At 39.2% G+C, this 25,767-nt stretch overlaps 1 protein-coding gene across 1 annotated transcript in view; it reads left to right on the top strand.

Moving 5' to 3' along the window:
* Positions 1–25,767, top strand: part of PDE10A (phosphodiesterase 10A) — a 291,313-nt gene that overhangs the window by 191,217 nt on the left and 74,329 nt on the right. The window contains 6 exon segments of the mRNA XM_079148244.1: positions 467–516; positions 11,791–11,931; positions 13,849–14,004; positions 15,582–15,632; positions 16,014–16,072; positions 17,824–17,875. Coding sequence (XP_079004370.1) covers positions 467–516; positions 11,791–11,931; positions 13,849–14,004; positions 15,582–15,632; positions 16,014–16,072; positions 17,824–17,875 — 509 coding nt within the window.

Raw genomic sequence — 25,767 nt, forward strand, 5'->3', positions numbered from 1 at the left:
CTGTGGTGATTGCTTCAGATGAGGCTGAAGCCATTTTAGATCAGTTACGTTCATGTCAGTGGATACGTAGATGTGTACACTCCTCCCTTTTGGTTGATGTTTATTTCAATTATTCATTATTATGAATATCACCTTTGGTATATATAATACTTTAAAAATTAATTACAATTCTTGAATTTAAAAAATGTTATTCGAATATTTCAAGTTCGACAAATACATCATTGCATGGCATGTTGTCTGCTGTGTGTGTTTGAAAATGTCACAATGTTGCAGTCACTGATGAGGAATATGTGGGGATACCCTGTTATTGAGTGAAGCCATGTATGGCTTTGTCCTGTCTCTGCATGACACTGGTCGTGTTAACAGATCATTCAACAGGCTCACGTCTGAGTCTCACTGTAGAGAATTCATACATGTTATATTCTTCCACTGAGATTAGTTTCTTCCTTTTTTATTACTTTGGCAGCCACAAAAGCTGATGGATTTGCACTGTATTTCCTTGGAGAGTGCAATAATGTAAGTATCTATATTTAGATTTTGGTGCTGTAAATGGTATAATAAGCTCTTTATTTAAAAAAATTGTTATAGTATGACCAACAGACCCATCACAATTAAGTACTAAAAGCAGTTGTATTTTAATTCCTGATGTGATTATTATCAGTCAAGAATAACATGACATTTATCATAAAATCTTGAAATTAATCACTTACATATTAATTTTTGCCTTTAAGTGACCTATATCAAAAGCATGACCTGTCTAGAATTTGTGTTTTATACAAAAGTCATTTCAACATTGTGGGCTCTCATGCCATACAGGAGAGCCTATGCCCTTTGTATTCATGATCCACAGTGAAATAAAATGGGAACAGAAGTTTAACATGGTCTGTGTGATAAGTGCTGGAAAGACAGCTCTGTCAGAGCACTAGTATGGAGCTGCTGACCTGGGTCCCTGAGCCCTGGCTCTGTACTTCAGGACATTCAGCCCTTGAGGAGTCTCAGGTGTGGCTGTTCCTGAATTTCTGGTCTCCTTTAGGTGGAAAGCAGCCAAATGTAACTCACCCGGGGCCCTTTCAAAAGCATTTCAAGATGCTTAGTCACTTGTGTTTGATTTTTGTTATGGCCTTAAAATCAGGTACTTAACATTTTAGCATAATCGTAGTCAACAACACTTTTGTTCATGGCTTAAAATTCACTTCTAAATTTATTAGACATTTACTGTGTATTTCTTATATGTTAGGCATTGCTATTTGGGATGAATTTTGGAAATAATGATACCTGCATTCTCAAGTAATCAAAATGTGTACCATTGACAAGTAACATGTTTATAGAAATAGAGAAGATAGTGTTCTGAGATTTCTGATACTACTATTGAATAATACAATAATACAAAGAGTGAAAACAATTGTATAAAAGGTATGGGCTGCAAATGGGCTTAGCAAAGAAATTTAAGAGGGAAAAATAAAGTTAGTTTAGTGATAAATTTTTAGTATAATTTTTGATACCAGTATAAAAATGAATAACAATATGGGTGTGTTATTAGGAAGAAAGTTCAGAATTTTTGGACTCTGGTTTGTCTTTAGAACCCTGCATGGGGTCCATAAGGGGCATTGCTGACCAGTACCTGAGTCATAACGATTTACGTCTGGGGCAGGTGGCAAAGCATGTTTCCTCTGTGTTGCAGAATAAAGCCCTGCTTCCCGATGTCAAAAAAAAAAAAAAAAGTATGGGCTGATTGAATTGACTACTAGCTCTTCATTCCACAACCATTGTTTCTCCTGGCATTATGATAGCTTCCTGAAGCTTGTTACCCTGCAAGACTCCAAGCTCCTTTAGCGCAAGGACCTCTGCTACAGTGTTGGCATTCCCCTGGCCTCTCTCTGGGGGCCTTTCACAGAAGCAGTTGGACAAGAATATTTATTTAATTGTATCATTCAGATTTACTACCACTTCCAAGCACTCTAGCCTGTATTTTAGACAGTGGTAATATTTTTAAGTGGCTAAGCTGCAAAAGTAACAAATGGATATTACTTTTCCTTTTCATTTAAATTTATTTCAAATATTTTGGGTTTTTTAAATTTATCTTTTCAATTCAAATTAAATTTATTTTAACAGGCACATTAAAGACATAAAACTATAGATCTTAATGAGTTACCATGTGATGTTTCAATCCATGTATCCACTGTGTGATGTTTAAATCAAATTAAATTTATCTTACCTCCTCCAACCTTTGCCCCCGCTCTCTGGAACGATACTCAGAATGCGTTCTTCTGCCTTTTGGAGTGCCTGTGGTTCTCTGCAGTCACCCTCCCGCGTCTCACTCCTGTCCAACTTAATCCCCCGTGGCCAGTCGCTCCCTGCATTGCTTCCAGCCTCTGATAAGCACTGTTAACTGCTCTCCACGTCTAGGAGGCCAGCTCTTTGAGGGTCCTGGTACAAGTGAGACCATACAGACCTTGTCTTTCTGGGCCTGGCTTACTTAAGAATTCCTTTTAGAAAATTATACAATTTTCCATTATTTTATAACCAACTCATTGAGCTCAGTGCAATTACAGGCCTTCGTGTCTTAATGCTTCTTCTGAGATGGCCTGCAGGGCTGCCTTGAATCAGCCCTTCTTCAGATCAGAGTGGACAGGTGGCCCAGCCTGGAACTTCTCGGGTTTTCTCTCTGCTAAATCTGAGAACCTGCCTGTTCAGCCCACAGAGCTGAGGAGAGCCCTGAGAGCGAGCCTGCTGTTGCGGGGTCATTCTTCTTAGAGCAGGAGCGGGGTCTCCCTCCCATCTGCCTAAAGACAGCTCTACTTCTTGCCCTTTCTTGAGAGATGCTTTGGGTAGAGAGTTGGGGTGGATGAACTGGATCTTTGAAACTGGCTCCCATAAAGCTTGTTTGTTTTGATTCATTTCAGTTCTTCATCATAACTTTTTATTCCTGAGATATATTTTCAAGCTTTCCTCTGCTTCTTGAAATTTTATTTTTTGAAGTATATTAACTGAATCTCTGTCACATTTCTTCTGAGTTATAGTTTCTCGCCTTCATTTCTTCCTCCTGCTTGAATGGTTTCTTATTTGCTCATGTGTTTAGTGATCTCTCTCTAGCCCTCCTCCCTCCCCCCTCCCTCCCTCCCCTCCCCACTCCTCACTCTCCTCATTCTTCCTCCCTCCTCCCTCCTTCCTCCCCCTCTCCTCCCTCCTCCCCCCCCTCTCCTCCCTCCTCCTTCCCCCCCCCTCCTCCCTCCTCCTTCCCCCCCCCCCACTGTGAATCATGTTCCCCCTTGGACTTTTAAAACAGATATTCTTGACACTTGTTCTGAAGTTCCTCCCCTGCTCTGTTCCCAGTGATAGACACCCATTTGTTTCTACTAGTCACTGAAGATACCATCCAAAACCATTTTAAATTGAATGATCTGGTTGAAGATTTTTGTTTTCATACTAAAAGTGGGATGTATTTAAGTCTCAAATCAACAGGACGCACAGTTATCACTTCCCTGAGTTTTTTTATTCTCCTTCTAGTACTGATTTCAAGATCTTCTTGTTGCCTTGCATCGCTTTGCAGGGTCAGCGAGTCCATCCTTTAGCCGAAGCGGATGCCCTTTTCCTTTCCTCGTTTGATGTTGATGTCTCCTCCGAGGAGCCTTCCTGCATAGAAAGGTCCCAGTTTCTTTCTTGTCTCCTATGTAACCATACTGTGGTGCATACCCTCAAGAAGACGCCAGCCTCGAGGGCTGGTTACCTTAGAGGGTTCTTTCATTTTCTTGCTTTTAGAATTCTGTAGATTCCTTCCGTATGTCTCAGACCAACTATACTGTAAAGTATTTGTAAAATGCATTTTATCTAGCTTCTAAGTAGTTTTAAGATTTGTTTTTTTCAAGAGTGTCATTCAGATTATTTAATCCATATTGCTTGTAATAGAAAGTTATATACTTCTAAAATGCAGGCTAACCATATTAAACAAATATATAGATTTCTTTTTTTGCACAGGTAAGCTGCTAAGTATTTTTTTACACTTTTTTTGTACATGAAAGGCAACATTAAAGATTATTATCAATCTTTTAAAAATGTCTTCTGGATTTTAAATTACCACTAGAAAATCTGTCTTAACTCAAATCTTAAAACAAAAATTTTAGGTTTGTGACAAAATTATAAAAAATCTAATAGATTGAGATGACAGTTTTAGTCTGTGTTAACAAATGCCAGTGGTTAAGAACAAGATGTGAAGAAGTATAAAATTCTTGCATTTATAAGAGTGTTAATTTTGTTTTCTTCATAAATGAGTCAAATAATTTTAATTGATATAACGAAATATGATTTACATAGTATTTATTTATTTTAGACTTTTTTTTTTTGGTACCAGGAATTGAACTCAGGGGCACTCAACCACTGAGCCACGTCCCTAGCCCTTTTTTGTATCTTTTTTGTTCTAATTTATTTTTATTGTAAACAAATGGGATACTTGTTGTTTCTCTTTGTACATGCATACCATTTTATTTTAAACAAATGGGATACATGTTGTTTCTGTTTGTACATGAAGTAAAGGCATACCATTTGCGTAATCATATATTTACATAGGTAATGATGTTTGATTCATTCTGTTATTTTTTTCCTCCCCCCCCACCCCTCCCACCCCTCTTTTCCCTCTATACAGTCCCTCCTTCCTCTATTCTTGCCCCCCTCCCACCCCCCATTACATGTCATCATCCGCTTATCAGTGAGATCATTTGTCTTTTGGATTTTTGACATTGGCTTATCTCACTTAACATGATATTCTCCAATTTCAACCATTTGCCTGCAAATGCCATAATTTTATTATTCTTTATAGCTGCATAATATTCCATTGTGTATATATACCACAGTTTCTTTATCCATTCATCTATTGAAGGGCATCTAGGTTGGTTCCACAATGTAGCTATTGTGAATTGAGCAGGTATGAACATTGATGTGGCTGTATCTCTGTAGTGTGCTGATTTTAAGTCCTTTGGGTATAGGCCGAGGAGTGGGATAGCTGGGTCAAATGGTAGGTCCATTCCAAGTTTTCTAAGGAATCTCCACACTGCTTTCCAGAGTGGCTGCACTAATTTGCAACCCCACCAGCAATGTATGAGTGTACCTTTTCCCCCACATCCTCTCCAACACCTATTGTTGCTTGTATTCTTGATAATCGCCATTCTAATTGGGGTGAGATGGAATCTTAGTGTAGTTTTGATTTGCATTTCTTTTATTACTAAAGATGGCGAACATTTTTTTAAATGTTTGTTGATTGCTTGTAGATCTTTTTCTGTGAAGTGTCTGTTCATATCCTTAGCCCATTTGTTGATTGGGTTATTTGTATGCTTGGTGTAGAGTTTTTTGAGTTCTTTATATATTCTGGAAATTGGTGACCTATTTAAATAGGTCAAAATTTCTCCAATAGAATGAAAAAGGCCAATCAGTTATCAGAGAGGAAAAATTTATGTAAAACAAAGTTAAGAAGCTTAGAAAAAAACTAAATCATAAAACATACTAGAAGCATTTATGATTGTGCAAATCATTATATAATAATAACAAAATCATAAGTGAGCTAGACCCAGCTGTTAAAAAGAAACAACAAAACTCCAAATCCAAAAACCTTTTAGATTAAACACAAAACAAACTGGGCACAGTGGTGCATGCCTGTAATCCCAGCGACTTGGGAGGCTGAGGCAGGAGGATCTCAAGTTCAAAGCCAGCCTCAACAATTTAGTGAGACCCTAAGCAACTTACCAAGACCCCATCTCAGAATAAAAAATAAAAAGAGCTGGGGATGTGACTCTTTGGTTAAGGGCCCCTGGGTTTAATCCCTAGTACCCAAAGAAAACAAAACTGTCTTCTATTACAGGAAAACACAGATACAAGAAAAACAGATGCCCTAAGATCAGTGATGATATTAAACTCAAGCATTAATTTAGAGAAGATCACTTTTATGTGTGAAAGGTTTAGCATGAAGGTAGAGCTGTAATGAAGTTTGTACACTTCATTACAAGTTATTTTATTGATTCAAATTTATGAAGCAGAACAATTCAAGAAAACAAACCAAGAAAAATGAATGGAAATACAATAGTATTTTTAGTTTTTGACACCTAACCAAAACGATTAGAGAGGATTAGTAATATCATCACTTAGGCTTATCCAAATAATATATATGGTAAATAGTATATTATTTTAGAATTTGCCAACTTGGTCTTTTCTGGACTTGCCCCCTAACTCTGATGCATTTATTCCATTTAAGAGTTCTTAGGATTTCCACAAGGCTAAAAACAAAGGAAATGAAATCTTGGAAATTAAATAATATACTAAGAAACTCCTTGTACAAAGAAAACTGCCAAATATATTTAAATGAATATTTAGAGAGTAATATTTAATAAAATTAATTATAGTATTACTAAATCTCTCTGAACAAGTTGTTCATACTGGAATATATGTCTGCTTAAACTGTTAAGACATTTTGTATGTATTTTTGAAGCATTAATAAGTAAGAGAACAAAAATAGGTTAACTGATTATGTCAGTGCATATTTGGGGGCAACTATAAGGTAGACACTATCCTGGACACTAAAACATCTCTGCCTCTTGGGGTTTATGCATTTAACCCTTGTAGAGAGAAAAAAGAAAATCTGTGTAAGCAAAGAAATCTTAGACAACACAGATAAACTTTTAACTAAAAGAGAGAAAGCATAATAATATATGTTGATTAAAAAGTAAAACAATAGATATAGTGAAAATGATTAATTTTTAGGGGATATTCGCACCAATAAATATAAAAATGTAGGACAGTTTTCAGGGAACATATAAATTGCTCTACTAATACTTATGACAATGGATACCTTAATTGTCTAGTGCCGAGGAACAAATTGAAAATAGTGTTGAAGCATTACCTTTCTAAAACCAGCAGCACATTTATTAGATAGACTGGGCTTGAGCAGCAGCTGTGGTACAGCTCGGTGCCAGCCAGGGACACTGGTGAACCAGACAGCTTCAGTTCCCACCTGCTGCCGGGCAACCCTTTGGAATGCCTGTGCACCCCACACCATTTCAGAACCTGAACAAAGGAGGTCTACTTCCCAGCAAGTAGTTTAACTTTGAACCACTTTTGGTTCTGGAGTTGGATATGTATTCACCACTTAATAATTGTGAGCTTGGCAGATTCCTAAACTTTGTAAACCTTAATATTCTCTATTGCTTCGGTGTTATATCAAAGATGCTGTTCATTCAATAAATCATTTTAAACAACTGTGGATTACCAAGAAACTATGCTAAACTGCTGAGTATACAAAGAGTAAATAAGACCTCAGAGCAGGAGAGAAAGAGATCAGCAGTTACCCCATCTGTAGTCCTGTATGCTGACAGTGAGCAGGGCACGGTGGATGCCCTGGGATCTTGAATTTGAAGGGGTTGCTTCATGTAAAAGTAGATTTGATGATGAGCTAATATCTGAGGGGGTATTTGAAGACCTATCTCATAGTAGATGAGAAGGGGGCAAGAGAAATTTGAGAAATCCAGAGGTATTCAAGGAAACAATATTATTTTGTGTCTGGGCACATAACAGTGTCTGACATACACAAGGTACCCTTGAGATATGTTTTGGACAAAATTAATTTGCTGTGATTAAATTCTTGCTTCAGTTTTAATGTTTTCATTCTTTTTGTTCATTTGTACTCAGTCACACATTCTGACATATATTCCACAGGGTATATAGCACACTCTGTGTTATTAGTATACTTTGTCTTGTGTTATCCATGAGTTGCTTATAAGAGCTATAAACTTTATGAACTCTGATTATACTTAAAATTCTCACTTTTAAATGTCACTGAAAGTTTTTCATATTTTGATTATTTTTGAAATAATTTCTCCGTAATTTATAGGGTTTATTATTTAGCTTAGTTTAGCAGTTTTTTTGTTATTTTTTAAAAAATGTTTGAACGTGACAATTAAATGCCCGTAAACCCCCTAGAGTCTTACGATATTAAGCTACGAGAGACACTCAAAAATAATCAGATCTTTTCATATTTCCAATGAGTTAACAAAGGTGTCTCGTGTGGCTAAGTGACTGTTCAGGTTCATACAGCTCCTATTCAAAATCTAGTCAACCCTAGTCTCAACCTCCAGCAAAACGTCTTTTCTGGAGTCATATCCCAGAGGCTCCATTTCAAAGTTTTTATGCTTTTCACAAAGACGAGATGTGCTCTTTCTACTCTAACACACTACCTCTTCCAAGTCATAGACTTTTCCCCTTTCATATTACTTTATTATTACCCCCAGACTGGGAAGATTACATTTCAATTAGTTTTGCTACTTGGGGTACAAATTAGAAAAAAATAGGAGAGCAGAGGAATCCAAATTTTATCTGTAACAACCATAAAAAGTTACCTGAATATATTGTATTCTTTGTACTTAGAGTTGGTAGCCTATAGTAATTAGGGATTTTTTTCAACTACATAATAAACTCTAGCAGGTCTATTTTTAAGAACTGTGCAAAGTTCACTGTCCATATGTCAAGTCTGGATGAGAGTGGGAGAGGAGTTGCTCACAGTCATCTGCGTAGAGTCTACATTTGTTTACCATCCAGTGCCATCTAGTGTCATGTAGGGAAAATAACAGTAAGCTTTTTGTTTTCTTAAAATACATTTCTAAAATTTAACCTGTGGGGAGTAGACCTCTTAACAATGAAGTTAAGTTTTGCGAATCAAGTGATCTTTGAATTGTATATGGAAAGAAAGATGCCAGCATACATTTATCAGGTGAAACATCAGATTTTTTCCCTTTCATTTAAAAATGAATTTTATGGATAAATTGGACATTATGAACATATACACATGAGAGTATTGCTGTGTTACAAAATGTTGTTTGGTCATGTTCTTATTCATTCTCCTTTGAAAATAATAAGCATAACATTTTTTGTAGTCTTTTTAATTTGAATATCCCAGTCAAATCCTTAGGTCAAAAATTATATTGATAGATTTTGAAAAGTAAAATCCCCATTTCCTTTGTAAATTTCTTTAGAATTTACTTACATTACATTATTACTTAATTTACATTAATTTATTAATGCAGACTCTTCACCAATGAAAATGCAAAATGTTTTATAAAATAAGTTATGATTATTCTGAAATATTAAGAACTAAGCTGAGATTTGTTTGCCAAATCATAAAATATACTTTAAACTTATAATAACTTAAACAATGTGTTACACAAAAAAACGTAGTGATAGAGAATTGAGAGTTAAAAACCAGCCCCACATGTATGTGAAGATTGAGTGTGTGTTGAATGTGGCAGTTCATCAGTGGCTTTCCATTGGACTATTTCTGTTAAATAAAGGTAGATTTAATCAACGTTTTCCCAACCCCGAATGTGTGTAGTAGTCACCCCTGATTTAGAGGTTCATTATTAATGTTTTGTATCTGCAATAATAACTACCCATAATTTCTTTCAACTACAAAAACCATACAGGTTGTGTTGTACCAAAACATGTAATTCTAACCAGTGAATGGTCCTCAGTTAGAAATAAAAGGAGATTTTGAACAGGTAAAGTGTACTGAAGGAAGAAAAGAGAAAGAGTAGGGAGCTGCTACTATAGAATAGAGTGTGTAGGTATGGAAACACATCGGGGACAGGGGCGCATTCCTAGGCCACCCCTCATTTGCCCTTCTGCTGGAGTTTTCGGCATTTAAATTGCAATGTTTTCAATATTCTGTTAGCAGTTCCTCTCAGATCTTCATTTCTGTTTGATAAATATATGAACAGAACAGAAAGCATGAACTCATTAGCAAAACAAGTGTATAGTTTCCACTGTTAAGAATTATTTACTTTTTGATAATTTGTTATCTGCATGGAGATGTTTTCTAGATTATAGGAAATAATTGAAAGATATCTAAACCTTTTATTTCTGGCTTACCTAATAATCTATGAAATGCCCTTCTACCCATCAGTATAGTGTTTGCTTATCTGTTTCTTGTGCATCATACAGGAACCCTACATAGAGGTAGAGAGGATATTATGATATTAAATCAATGTTCATTTAATAATTTAGGAACATATATATTCTACCATTATTGAATTATATAGCTGAATATAATTTGAATATATAAATTGAACTTAAAATAGTGAAGGCTAACGTGTTGCATGTCTTCAAACAGACAGAGCCAACATTGTGACCAAAAGAACGAAAAATAAAACCCAAAGCTACTGTAGGAAGTTTGCAGCAGATTGATCATAGGACATTCTTCTGGAAGAGTTATCTGAACCCCTCAGTTCAGTTTAAGTTCATTTCCTGCAATTCTGTTGTTGGTAGAGAAATGGAACAGTTGCTCAGCATCCTTCTTATAACTGATTTCCTCACAGTTTGAGAAAATAATTGGCAATTCAGATTTTCTTCAAGCTGAATAAACCATAGGCTTGTAGCTTTTTTCTTGCAGCCATCTCTTCTTCCTGCTCCTGAATCATTTCTCTCTCCTCCTCACTTGTAAGAAAGGATGACATCTGACTTGTATTTGGCCAATGACAACTAGGTCACATGTATATGGGTGTAAAATGAAATTATAGTGATTTTAAAAAGTGTCACTGACTACTAGGCTTTTAAGAAATGAATAAGGTAAAACAGAATGATCTCTTGAGATTTTTGATCTCTTAAGAGTATACCTTGTACTTAAACTTATACAGTTTAATCCTATTTTGAAGAACCATTTATACATATTTTTCACATGCATTGTACTAAACAGAAAATACTCTTTAAGCACAGTCGTAACATACTTGGGAATATAAACATGTTGAATGTAGCTGCTGGTCCTTTGTAATGGTGATATAGTGAATGCTGCTTGGGTTAATCCTAAACTCTGCTTTCCTGCTCCCTACTGACTTAACCAAGGAACTCAGGTTTATAGGGCTCATTCTCCTGTGATTGTAAGATACTCAAAGAAAGAATGTTTTAATATTACAGAGTTTGAAGACTACTTCTCTGATAAGTTATTAAGTGCATTTAGCTCAGGGTCTCAACCTTAGAACTACCTCAGTTGCAGCAAGCAGTAGTAGGAGTGTGTTTAGGTTAAGAGGATCCTCTGACCCTTCCTGCTTCCAAGTCTTTAACCACTAATTACAGCAGTCCAACCTGAGGAGAGTAAGCGAGGTGAAGGGGAGTTTGCCTGGAGTGAGTAGCTAACCCTGAGGCAACCACACCAAAACACTGCCCACAAACCCTAGATGATTCATTTTGATTGTTAGTTCTTACTTAGTAGGCAGTAGTTTTAAAATGTGATTGGATTTTGTCAAAATAACTGATCCTTATTATTTGAAAATGGATTTATTTTTTAAACAATCATTCTCCACTCAGTCATTTGGAAAGACCACCAAGATTGGTTTTTCAGAGAAGGGCAAATTTTTCATTGAGAATATTCTGAATCTACAATTTTATGGGACAGTCAGTTTAAGCAATGTGAATAAATCTGAGAAATGTTTTTAATGATAGTAAAAAATGTAACCAGATCCCTTGCTGCTGGTCCTGTCTTCAGGTGTACCAGTCAAATCTCAAGGGAGTTTTACTGAGCCCAATGACAGATACACTTTTTCTCATTTTCCACATTTCAGGTATCAAAATAGAGGCTATTTTACGAGATTTTCTGTGCCTGCACATCCTTTAAGTCCCATCTCAAACCTGTGTGCTGTGTGAATTAGTCACAGGAGCGACAGTTCTCCCCACATGTCTGCTAATGGGCTCGCAGACTGTTCATGAGTCGTGGGGAATAGCGAGGTACAGAAGAGACTATGCAATGTGTCCCCTTCTTCCTCCTAGAGTCTCTGCGTGTTCACGCCACCCGGCATAAAGGAAGGAAAGCCTCGACTCATCCCCGCCGGGCCCATCACCCAGGGCACCACCATCTCTGCTTACGTGGCCAAGTCCAGGAAAACACTGCTGGTGGAGGACATCCTTGGGGTAAAGGGCTTTTCACTCTTTGTGACATTTTTAGTCTGAAAGATTCAATTAAGTGAGATGGTGTATCATTTTGATGTGTAATTTGAGCCATTTCATTATAAAAACTAAAGCAAAATTAATGAATTCATATGTAAATTAATTTTCATACTCAGAAAATCAAATTATTTTTGTTTTTTTGTTTTTTTTTTGTGTGTGTGTGTGTGTATGTGTGTGTGGTACTGGGGATTGAACCCAGGGATGGTCTACCACTGAACTACATCCCAACCCTTTTTATTTTCTATTTTAAGACAGGGTCTTGCTAAATTGTTGAGGCTGGCCTCAAATTTACATTCCTACTGCCACAGCCTTCCGAGTTGCTGGGACTACAGGCATATGCCACTGTGCCTCCACCAGAAAATTAATTCTAGTATACTAACTAGTAGCTAGATTTGAAGACTTTGTACTTCCATTTGTGCCAGTATGATTAACGTTAAAATATATATTTATATTCATGTATGTCATGTAAATGAAATGATCAGTCTTTCATGCTTCATATCTTGCCAGGGAGTGCATAAATGAATTATCTCTTTCTTTATGATAAACTACCCCAAACTTTAGTAGCACCATGTGGTAGCCACTTGCTGTTTCTCATGAGTCTCAGGACCGGCCCCTTTTGCTGATCTCACTGTTGGCCAGCAGTTACTTGCTGGCTGTCTCTGGGCGGCCTCACCTCTCCACGGTCTTCCCTCTGTTAAGGCTAGCCTGACATGTTCTTAGGATGGTAACAGGAGTCCCAGAAGAAATGAAAATGTGTGAGTTTTCAGGCCTCTGCTTATCTCAGACTGGCTGCCCTCCCATTAGCCAGAGCAGATCACAGGAGCAGGCCCAGACTTGGTGTTCAAGGGGTAGTAAAAGAGAACATGACCGTGGAGACACGACAAATTGGAACCCTTCACGCAGCCTTCCACATTGCATTCTGACAGACCTTTTAATGAAATGTTACTACAAGGAGTACAGACTTTAACTTGGAGTCTAGACTTGGGTTTTAATGTTGGTTTTGCCACTATAAAATCTTGAACAAATCAGGTAACTTGTTGCTTTATAGAAAGAGAGGAGAGAGAAAATGAATGTGAGACCAAGGAAGGAGAGAGGTTAAAAGAAGATTCTATATAGGTTCTCATTTGAAAATGTTCTATTGTATATGCAAGACTTCCAAAGATCTGTAAACGACAAGGAGAGATTCATACTATTCTTGATTCCTGAAAAGTTGTAATTCATGCCTGATAGCTTCCTACAGACAGTAGAAACGGAACCCAGAGACCTGGTGTTCTTGATCTGAATCATTCCATTTCCCTATACTTCCTCTGAGTGATTTTGCTATGGTAGAAAATTATTAAAGTCAGAGAGCCAGTTTCCATTGCTATGATAAGTAATTGATAATTATTTGATGATTTGAAATGCTTAATGTGGGCCTTTGAGGTTCAATGAGAATGACTATTATTAACATGCTCTTTTATAACCTTAAAAATAGAAGAAAAGAAATATTTACACTTAAGTGTCTTCATGTGGTGTTTACATCTGTATTAATTTTTACTCTTGTTATACCTGTGAAGCCGTGGGACAGTTATGGCACAGAAGGAGATGAAAAAATGTCAGCCTTTGCCATTACTTTTATTATTATTGCTCAAAATTGACATGTCATTTATTTATTAAATTTATATAATACAAAGATAAAGAAGCATTAAAGCAATATTGGGGTATAGGTTCCATGTTACAAAAAATAAACCTTTTAAACAAGTTCATTATAACTGTCATGATTTGGTTTCCCTTAGGAAAGGACTGCTTATTATCAGTTATAAATATCATGGAAGTAAGAGCCATAACATAATGATTCTGTTTTTTTCACTGAATTTACATCTTTTCCCTTTTACTTTTCAGGATGAACGATTTCCAAGAGGCACTGGACTGGAATCAGGGACTCGCATCCAGTCTGTTCTCTGCTTGCCAATTGTCACTGCAATTGGCGATTTGATTGGTATTCTTGAGCTCTATCGGCATTGGGGCAAGGAGGCCTTCTGCCTCAGTCATCAGGAGGTGAGCCTGAGGAACTGCCACTAGGACTTTAGGTCACCAGATCCTGATGACACCAGTGAATATTTAAAATCACAATTTACTTAACAGTGTGTTGGTACTGATACTAATACTAAGAGTTTTAAAGACCTGATTTTTGTCCTGCAGTTGTTTATAGTAGAGACCCTTTAGATTAGAAATGTAGTCTTTTTTTCTGTAAGAAAACATTTTAACAGCTCAACATGGGGGCACAGGCCTGTAATCAGCAGCTCAGGAGGCTGTGGCAGTAGGATGACGGGTTCAAAGCCAAACTCAGCTGCTGCTTACTGAGGAGCTAAGCAACTCAGTAAGACCCTGACTCTAAATAAGATACAGAATAGGACTGGGGATGTGGCTCAGTGGTTGTGTGCTCCTGAGTTCAATCCCTGGTACCAAAAAAAAAAAAAAAAAAAAAACCAAAAAAAACCCTCAACAGCCAAAAACATTTTAACAATAAAAAGTATGACATAATGTGAACCAAACAAAGTAGTAGGATGATTCTGAAGATTTTTTTTATGCTCTTATTGTGTTTGTCTTCTTAAAAATATCCTCTTCCTGCATTGTGTCTTGAGAAAAGTTTCTAGTGTCGGATACATCAGGAAAATCATGAGTTCTGTTCCCCATTTGTTGACTTGGAATGAACTCATTAACGCAAACCCTACTTCTAACATGGTGTGCCTCCACATCCAGGATGGACCAAGCCCTGCAGTGGTTTGACCCCGTCACTGGCCTGAGAGTGCCCCCTCTTGCTAGTCCAGCTGTCCCCTCACTCCTTCACACACTGGACCTTCGGGTGTGGCACTGCGGGTCAGAGAGCCTGCTTGGAATGTGTGGCCCTGTCCCCCTCACCACGCCTCCTTCACGCGCCTCCTCAGAGCTCACCGCCTCAGGGAGGCCTGCCCCGAACCCTTGCTGTGCATTTCAACAGCCCCGTTCAGTGTCCCTTTGCTCTGCCCACGTCGTTTTCACCGTGGTACCTGTCACCGATGCATGCCTCAGGTCCTTTGCTCTCCTTTCTTGCTCTCCCCACTCCCAACACTCAAAGCCATTTTGTTGTTGGTGTTACTTACTGATAGGTCTCGTAGAATAGTCCCTGGCACCCAGAAGATATGTGTTAAATGATTCAATGGTGAAAGAAGAATAGCAAGTCACTTGAGAACTTGCCAGCTAGTATATATGCAGATTTTGGCTTCTTAGAAAGTCGTATCATTTTAATGTGGTCCATAGAGGCCTTTTCAATAGTATTTTTGTTAAAGTGAAAAATAATCATTTTATGTTAAAATAATTTGATGATAGCCCTCTTGTAAATCAATTATGTTCCATTTTATCAAAAATTAAAATGGACAAGAGAGCATTAAAGTCAATTAAGTAGAAGAGGAAATATAAGATAAACTTTGTTAATATTTGGTATATTTGGCAAAATGTACAAATGCTCAAGGACCTCAGAAAATTCTTCGTTTTGGGATGCCTACGATTAATTAAAAATTTGTTTTATATACATATATAAGCATATATGTATATGGGCTTTAAATTTTTGTTTTAATTTTTAATTTTTCTTTTAGGTTGCAACAGCAAATCTTGCCTGGGCTTCAGTAGCAATACATCAGGTGCAGGTGAGTCTTTAGGATGTTTTTCAGGGTCTTCCTAGGAGAAAACATTTATTTTCACTGAAGGATTGGAGACTGGAGTAGAGGTTAATATGTGACCTCATGTTTAGTTTGGGATTTTAGGATATTTTGTTATTTCTTAAAATGTTTATTTAATCCTTCTGTTCACTTATTCTCTGCCTTAAACATCTTGTGATTGCATGTATAGTAAAAATAAGATGCTTAACACAATGTTTAGCACACTTAAGTACTCAATGAATATTAATAGTTATTAGCTTTATTATTACATTGTAAACCAAGCGATTGTATTACTAATAGTATCCTAGGTGTTTTATTCTCTGTAAGCCAAAATCATTTGTAACTAATAGCCACTGTTTTACATGGCAGGTATGCAGAGGTCTTGCAAAACAAACTGAATTGAATGACTTTCTCCTTGATGTATCAAAGTAAGTGCTCATTTCTAGGGGTATAATGCCCCTTCATGATCAGTGGTTTGAGTGCAGGTCCTGGGGGGTAGGTCACCATCTGCTGCCTCTAGTAACTAAAGATCAGCCTTTATTATATGAGTAACTGGAAAAAAATATTGTATTTTGGATTATAAAATCATATCCTCATACATGTTTATCTTGTAAGCAAAAGATTGAAGATGTATACGTGATGATCTTAATTTTCAATTTGATATTCATTTTCTAAAAAGACTCTTAGAACACATTAAAACTACTAAGTATTTTTTACAAGAGAATACAGACAACAGGAGAGAAAATGATATATTTAAATTTTTTTCCCTTTCCAGAATTTTCCAATGATGTCACTTTAAACAAGATTACTAATATTTTATTTTTAACTTTTCTGTGTGTAGTGTCTCAGACACCTTTTGGAGAAAATGTTCCATTTCCCTGAATTTTGCTAAAAAAACTCCCTCGGGCTAGTAATAAAAGCAGTTACACATACATATTGATTGAATTCCATTTTCCTATTGGTTTTGCCTGCTGCATGGGAGATCTTCTGTATATCTGACTTCTCATGAATCACTGAAACCTAAAACATGCCCCAGGACAAGGTAACTTGGGGTCACGTCCTCTCAGGCATGTACTAAAGAGCTAGTCACCTGTTTGCCCTGGCCTCTGCAGCAGCTGGGAGGTGCATTATCTCTGCACATCTCTGCAGTGACATGTAACAGTCTTACCACCAAGAAGAAGCTTTTTTTTGGTCACCTATGCTGACTTAGGTGAACAGAATTCAACATTAAATCTCCAGGACTCATGATTTTATTACTTCAAAACACATAGAAAGGAAACTTCTGCACCTTCCTTGGCTAATGTATTTTCATATTTTGCAGGTGTTCCAAAATCAAACAAATTTGTCTCATGTGACACTTTATTCCCTCCTATTTTTCCCCAATGGGAAATTCATTTGCATCACCATCTTCTTTAGGTAGTATATTCTTTAGTGTACAGAGTAGTCAAGTGCATTCTAAGTCTCAGTGATTTGAAGCTGAATAATTTATCCTTTATATCAAAGTCATCTTAATTGTGAGAATATTGCTAAATTTTTATGTACCTAAACTGAGAGTAGTATGTTCTTTTAGCCTTTGCCCATTGACTCATCTTTCTGGGGTTTGCATTTTAATAAATATGCCATATACCTTTAAAACATATACTTGCCACTTATAATACTTAGAATGTATTTTATTTATATAGTCATTAGATCTTAATCATTATTTGGTTTCCGATGTTTCTTCTCAAATGAATTACATTGCTTTCTCAATAAGATTAAAGTAACTTTTAACTCCAGCTTTTCAGTGATAATTTACATTTTAACCACATTGATGAGATTTAGAAAATTCATTTTTATTTCAGGTCATTAAATAAAAATTATTTCAGGGAATATTAAATATGGTTGTCCCAAATTTAGTCCTGCTTAGTGTTAGTGAAATTCTTCAACGTTTCTCTCCACTTCAGTACTTAGCAATAAAGTAATTACTGAATGTAACCCCTGAAATTAGTCCTTCTGTGAACACAGTGATAAAGTGTGATTTATATTTTTCAAATAATATTGTTTTTCCTATAAAAACAAAAATCAAACAATACATATCTTTACATTTATAGAGAAATACAGAAAATGTGTTTCAAGTTTAATATGTACTGTACTTATCTAAATAAGTTTACTTATCAGATTTTATGTTCCTTTTTTTCAGAACATATTTTGATAATATAGTTGCAATAGATTCTCTACTTGAACACATAATGGTAGGTGGTCTTTTGTCTTGAAAATAATTCTATTTAACTATTAGATCCATGGTCTTAATGGTGTTTTTTGTATATTAGACATAAATGCTCTATTAAATATGAAAATGTGGTGTTTCAGAATGTATGTACATCTGTTTGTCATGTCTGTTAAAATCTGGGGGAGGAGGTATGGATAAAATTTTTGAAAACATCTCAGATTTTTTTATTTAATGGAGAGCTGTACTTTGAAATGACTTTTGGTTCCTCTTTATATTTTTCCAGAATATCTTACATGTAGGTCATGTTAGGGATTCCCAATGATTCTCCATCCTAAATTTTCTTCTGCTTGGTTTTTGTCTTAATTGTTTCTCTCCTGAAAGGTTAGCAGGCACTGTGACCTGGAAGCTCTGTGAGGTAGAACCCTGGCCATGTTGCCCAGTGCTACTGCTCTAATGCTTGGAGCCTTCCCTGTCTGAATGGCTCCAGTCCCCACACACCACATGTGGTGCCCCATGGATGACACCACTTGTGCCCTGCCCTGTGCTTTGCTGAAAGCTCATTTTTCTTCTCACTTTTCTGATCTATTTCAAAGTACAGTGATCTTCTGCAATAAGGGTTTCTCCATCTGGAAGTTTACTGGTGCCCAGTGATCTGCTTTTCTTTGACCTCATAACAGACAAGTATAGACTGTGCTGTCTTCAGTGTGCTGAAGAGACAGTATTTTCTAAAGGCTGTTAGAAATACTTGGAATTATTAAGTTCAAAGTATTCTTTATATTATCAATTATCTTGATGGTTTTACCTGGACATAAAAGAGAATAATTGATGGATATTAAAAAATAGCTTTGTCTTATTCTGGCAAAATTTAATGAATTTGTTAATCAGGGAATTAGTATTAAGAAGAAGAAAAAATGTAAAGATATAATGTGAACTGACAGGGCTTATACTATAAGAAGCACTTACTAATCAATAAATTAGTCCTTTATTATTACTACATTTTAAAAAATAGCTTTATTTAGAGGTGAAAACACATGGAAGGGACTACAAAGAGAAAAACCTCATGGACCAGAGATGTTTTATTCAGCACTAGAGGGGCACATCTTTGGGAGCAAAGATGGGTGGGCCACCAGAGGGTCTGGGTTTTATAGCAGAACCAGGTCATAGGAGGAGCAGGCCCTTTTGATGGGTGGGGGGCAGGGAAGAGTTTTGGTGGTGGGATCATTTAGGGAGGGCAGGTAGTAGAATAGGAATGTAAGATCCTTTGGGGCCTATTGTTCAAATCATTCTAGACTCTGAAAGGGATATATGAATTGGGGTGTCAGTCTCACATCTGGCTGTTTCCTGCTGTTAAGGGATGAAGTATGGGGACCCCCTTTGAAAATTCTGGGAGAGGACACAGAGATTCCAGTGGTTGGAAGTGAAGAGGGGAGTCTATGGAAAGAGCTTCAGGGTAACTATAGGCAGTCTCTCCTTGTTGTGATTTCAGGAACTCAGATTGTGAATGCAGGAGAATGGCTTTGAGATGTTCATAGGAGCCAGTTTGGGCTAACTGGCTTACCTTACTAAGAAGCTGTTTCTGTATAAAATTAAAAATACAGGGAAGAAAAGCTATTATGAGAAAGATGAATATTAAGGGCAATATAAGCGGGAGTAACCAGGAATCAGGCAGTTCTTGCCCCTATTTTCAGGTCCTATGTGACTGTTAAAGATCATATGTAGGGGGTGGGGTTGTGGCTCAGTGGTAGAGCGCTTGCCTGGCATGTGTGAGGCACTGGGTTTGATTCTCAGCACCACATATGAATAAATGAATAAAATAAAGGTCTATCAATATCTAAAAGAAATATTTTACAAAAAAATATCATATGTAGAAAACATATGGAGAAGAAAGAAATTTGGGTTGGGGGGTCAGTCAGTGAATGCCCCTTGGAGCCAGAGACCCAAAATGAGGTCTAGTGTTTGAGGAGGAGAAAAGTGAAGGGGGAGCAAATATGATGAATTTAATTTGTCTCTGAGTGTTGTTAAGAAAAGTGGAAGGACATTTGAGAAAGTGTCATTAGGAATTTTGGGCAAGTGGATCAACAGATTCAGTTATATGTGAAAAGGGGTTCATTAAGAAATTAAGAGTGAGAAATCACGGGGACAGAGGGGGTTTTTGTCAGGAGAGGAGGGGCAGGGTTTAATGGAGGTGTCTTTCTGGAAGGTAGTTAGGGGATCCAGAAATTGTGCATGCAGTAATTGGACTCTGGTTGGGGGAAGGGAGAGAAATGACCGATGACTGAGATGATCTGGGAGGGAGTATGTGGTAAGAACAGTAATGGGTTGATATAATGCAAATTTTGTGTCCTCAGGGGTCAGGAAGGCTGCTGTCGCTAAAACCTTGAGGCACTGGGGCCAGCCTTGACCAACTAAGTCTAATTGTTTGGATTGGAATACAGCGGGGTTCGGGTATTCCCTGACTTCTGGTTAAGAATGCCCAAGGCTCGTCTGTATTCTGAGAGGAGTGACAGGAAGAAAGACTTATTAGAGTTCGGCAAGTAAAAGTTGGATATTTAAGAAGAGAGTCTGGAGAATAGGAATGGTAGAAGAAAAAGAACAGGGAGATGGGAGAGGATCTGAAAGATTCCCTCTGGAAATTTCATAAAGAGATTTGACTATGAGGGAGACTTTTGATATCTAAATGCAAAAATAATTAAAAAGACCTAAGAGGGACAACATGTCCCTTTTGGTTGATGGTAGGGAATGTCCTTGAATGCCTGGAGTGTCTTTGGGGGTATGGTGTGGGAAGTGGGGTTAATAGGATGCCTGAATATTGCACCTGAGGGGTGCATAGCTGGACCTTAGGTTGAGAAGCGTGGTACCCCCAGGAGGCCAGGGAGTTAAGGAGGGCAGTAGTTTGATGTGTGGAATGTTCTAGTGAAAGTGTGCAGTGCAGGAGATCATCTACATACTGTGTGAGGTGGCTAGGGGAGAAATTTAGGGTGGCCAGGTTGCACTGAAGAGCCTGGCCAAAGTAGCGGGGGCTGTCGTGGAAGCCTTGTGGAAGAACTGTCCAGGTGAGCTGCTGAGACTATTTAGTGTGTGGGTCTGTCCAGGTAAAGGAAAAAGTGGGCGTGAGGCAGGATGAAGGGGAATAGTTAAAGAGGCATCTTTCAGGTTTAACACTTGGAAATGTATGGTGGAGGCTGGGATATGAGATAAAAATGTGTAGGGATTGGTACTGCAGGGTATGTGGGGACGACGCCTCACTGATTTTTCTGAGATCCCGTACTAGCCAGAATTGGCCATTGGGTCTTTCACTCTGAGAGAGGGGGAGTGAGGAGAGTGGGCTACTGAGGAGCTGGCCTCTAGTAAACAGGAGATGATGGGCTTTGAACCTCTGAGGGTTCAGGGGCTTGAAAGATATTGGGGAAGGGTAACATAGTGAGTGGGGTTTTTATAGTTGGATGTGAACCAAGGAATGGTGTTTAGCTATTTTAGTTTGAGAAGTATTCCAGACTGGAGTTAATCCTATCCAGAAAAGAACACTCAAGGAGGCTTAGGGGGCACAGGGACCAGATCTGGGCTAGAATGTATTAAAAAGATGGACTTTAAAGAGGGAATAATGATGGAGGCTTTTAATTTGTGGAGGAGATTTTGACCCAGTCGGAGGATGGGGCACAACCAAAAAAAATGGAATGATAAGAGGAATCCAAATATGCAAAAAATGGGAAGTGTGTTAGTGGATATATAGGGGTATTCAAGACTGCCATGGTTGGGGTATCTCCTTAAAGTGGGACCATGCCGTTGAGTCACAAGGGAAAGGCTTGTCTCAGTGTCACTCACAGTGGAATAGCAGGCCTCCTCTGCGTACCACCTGAGGCCGCAGGGTCGGTGGGGCCCACGCTCCCTCGTTCCATGGCTGTACCGGGGGAGGAGTGTCCTTCCAATGTCCCTATTGCCCACAATCGGGACAGGGCTTGGTGGGGGGTTAGGGTTAGGGTAGGCTCTTGCCCAGTGTCCAGTCTGCCCACATTGGAATCAGGGTTTGGGTGGTGGATTAGGGGTCTGGTGAGGCCAGGAATCATAGGGGCTTTCCTAGGGCTCTGGATGGTTGAGGCCAGGAGCTGATATTTAGCTTTAAGATGCTTATCTCTCTCTTTTTTGGCCTCATCTTCCTTATTGTTAAAATCTTTTTGAAAGCAGTGTCTAGAAGTTGGACTGGGGAGTCTTGGGGCCCTTTTCTAACTGAGTTTTCTATGGATATCAGGTGCAGACCTGCTGATAAAGTTAAAATGGAGAAAGAGAAAGCCATCAGGACTGTGCAGGTCTCGGCTGGTCTGTTTGGTAATGGCCTCAGTAAGCGGGGCCAACAGGAGGCTGGGGCTTCCATCAGCTTCCTGGGTAATTTCCCTTACCTTGTCCCAGTTAACCTGGGTACAAGGATTTTTTGTTATGCCTTCAAGGAGGCAAGTAATCATGTGCTGGAGACTAATGACTCTGGAAGCTTGATGCTGATCTGTCCAGTCTGGTTTATCTGTGGGGTGGTAACCTCTGCTGCAGGATGGATATGGGTTTTTTGAGCATGACAGTGATTGGCATGGTCCTTAGCTGCTTGCCAAATGTGCGCATGCTAATCATTTGTCAGGGTGGAAGCCAATATATAGCACACGTCTGCCCAGCCAAGGTGGTAAGCCTGAGTCATACAGGTGAACTCCGTCCTATACTTCGTAGGATTTTCAGAAAATAAGCCTCATCTGTTCTCTATTTGGGATATATATCCCATGGAGAAGGGGACATGTACCCGGACTGTCCCTTTGGCCCCTGCAACCTCCTGGAGGGGAAACAGGTATTTTGCTGGGAGAGTTTTAGACTGTGTATGGGGAGAGGATGGCAAAGTAGAGGGGGAGCACAAGTGTGGGGTTTGAGGAGTAGGAGGGCAGTGGGGGCTTTCAGGAGCACAGCCTGATGAGGAGGCAGTGGGACTTTGAGGGGGATCCTGATTGGGGGCCTATGGGACTTTGTGGAGGGGGACCCAATGAGGAGCTGTAGTACCCTGGGATTTGGTCTCTGAACAGAAACAGTGAGAATTCTCTTTGGTGAGGGGCAGTTCCCTGATCCTGGAGCCTCTAGGGAGCAGAAGTTTCTATTTCCTTCCGTGACCTCTGGCTGGGGCTTGGCTAGAGTAGAGGATACTAACCAACTTCTCGATAATGCCAGTGTGTGTGTCCTTAAGATTTCTTCCATGTTACTCACAGAACCATGATTTCATATTTTGCTCCTCAGTTTACAGTGGGAGGCAAGCCTGTTTGTTCTCTGGGTGATGTCTCCACTAGAGAAAAGAAATAATTCGGATTTCTGGACTAGGACAGGTGATGGGTAGTTTTACTATAATTAACTGAGACAGATTTTTGATCTTTTCCCTGCCAGATGAGTATCTGGTCATAAAAGATTCCTCCTTCAGGGAAACTTGGTTCTTCTTATCAACATTATTGGGGGCCTGCATTTCTCCTCTGGGGAACAGGTAATTTTCTAAGGAATGGGACATATGCTGTTTTCAGAGGCCAGGCATGGCTACAGGTGAATTGCTTCTTGGAAGAGAAAGCATGTGGGGTCAGCATTTAGCATGTTCTGTCCTCCCCCCAATCCTTATATGACTGATGACAGAAGAGGGACTAACGGTGGAGTGATCCAGGTGGGGGAATGGAGCCACCCAGGGGGGCATATGTTCATTAACTGCCTCTTCTAAGGGGAACAGTCCCCTGGAGGCCAGAGTGGGGGGAATGCCCTGAAGGTATTAACATTTTATTTTCTCCTGAATTTAGTACCCATCTTTCTTGGCCCAGTCATTTATCACTATACTGTTGGTTCTGGCTGCTTGGAGCTGAGAGGGGCGATGTGGGGAAAGCAGTTTAGGATTCCCTTTTAAGAATGTCTTGGGTCAGTCAGTCCATGGCAAAAACCTGCTTCAGAAAAAATCAGGTTGTGAAGTCATCTGGAGGGTGGGTGCTCCTGAGAGAAACAAAAAGACGAGCCCTGGAGTAAGATTAACGCGAAGTACATTTCCAGAGTCATCAGAAATGCGGGTCAGATTCAGGACATGAGACCTTCAAGCAGTATTGGGGTGGCCTGGGCCAGCGGCCTTCTGTTGTCTCACCCACCAGATTTCTCCCACAGAGAAGAAACTGAAGCAAGTCAGGGCAGACATTCCCAACACCTGGGTGAAGCGGAATCCAGTCCACCTCATTTGACGCAATAGGGCAGAGGGTGCTGTGGCACCCCACGGTTTGCCTCCGGGGAATGCGTCCCTGGAGCTCAGACCTGCACGTGCGCTTTCTCCCATGATTCAAGCACCATCCCAGCAGGTTGGGCACAGGCACTGGTGACTGTCAGAGCAGCCCAGGCCATGTAAAGGCAGGGGTGGTGGCAGCCAGGGGCTTTTGGGAAGGGGGAGAGCAAGAGAGAGGTAGCATAACCAGCGCCAGTGGACTGCCACCAGGGGCAGAGGGACTGGCACTTTCCCAACACACACCTCGCCACAGGTGGCACTTATGCACGCCAGTGACCTCTCGAGTAACGGGAAGGCCGGGTGGCATGTGGGGACAAAATGGCAGAAACTGACCTCTGATTCAGAGGTCTCATGGAGAGAAAGAAAAACTGGAGGTTCATTGGAGCGGGGAGTGGTAAAAAGATTCCCAAAACATCCTGTTTCCTGGCCACAAAACCAAATGAAAGCATATGGAAAGCACATGGAAGGGAATACAAAAAGAAAAATGAAGGCAGACATCATGAACCAGAGACGTTTTATTCAGCACTAGAAGGGCACATCTTCAGGGGCAAAATGGCAGCTGGGCCACCAGAGAGTCTGGGTTTGATAGCAGAACCAGGTCATGGGAGGAATTAGTGACTTTGGAGTCAGTGGACCCTTTTGACTGGCAGGGGTCAGGGCCAGGTCATGGGAGGAGTTTTGGTGGTGGGATCATTTAGGGTGGGTGGGAGGGCAGGCAGGGAAATAGGAATGTAAATTCCTTTTGGGCCTATTGTCCACATTCTTCAAGAGGTAAGTGACATGCCATATAATTCATCCATTTAACATATTAAATGGGAAATTATATTTACTACCAGGCATCGAACCAGTCTTACAATCCTGGGGTAAAGCTCATTTAGTAGTCATGTGTTCTTAACTCATACTGGTTGTTAATACTTGCTTTCACATTTTGCATCTATGTTCTTAACTAAATTGCTTAATAGGTTTTTTTTTTTTTTTTTTTTTTTTTTTTTGGTCATTGTATTGGCACTGAGTTATTCTATATTTTAAAATAAGAAGCATTCCAAAAAATAAAAATAAAAAAGCAGCATTCCATTATTTTCTATGGACTAAAATGCTTCAAATAACACATAAATAATTTATTTCTTTATGGTTTGATATAAATTGATCGTAAAGCTGTTAGTGCTTCTTAGGGTATAGGTTTTCAACTCTCCTTACTGTGTCTTCTGTAGCATTGGACCCCCCTGGCTTTATTTTCTGCAGTGTTTCTTGAGTTTCTGTCACATTCCTCTACTAAGCAGTGGGTGAGTTATAAAATGGTGAGCAAAACCTTGACAGGCTGCCCTTGTGTACCTCGGGTAGCTCTGTAGCTTACAAGCTAGGCGGGGACATGATGTGCATCAGATATCACGTGAAGGTAGCAGTGCTGTGGCACTCAGGGCTGGAAAAGGGTAAGAGCTGGTGCTTGAAAAGCTCCTGGTGAGGAGAGCTGACCGCTTTGGGGAGCCTGTGGCCAGTTCTACTGATGCTGTGACCCAAGTCCCAGGGACGTATGTATGTGGCAAAGCAAGGGAGGCAGAAAGAGGAATGGACTTGAGGGACTGGGGGAAGCAGTCCACTCCTGTGCAGAAAGATCCCTCCTGGAAAGGCCAAGTTACCAGGGCTGGCGG

This window comes from Sciurus vulgaris (assembly GCF_902686455.1).
Source record: "Sciurus vulgaris genome assembly, chromosome: 7".
NCBI classification, from domain to species: domain Eukaryota; kingdom Metazoa; phylum Chordata; class Mammalia; order Rodentia; family Sciuridae; genus Sciurus; species Sciurus vulgaris.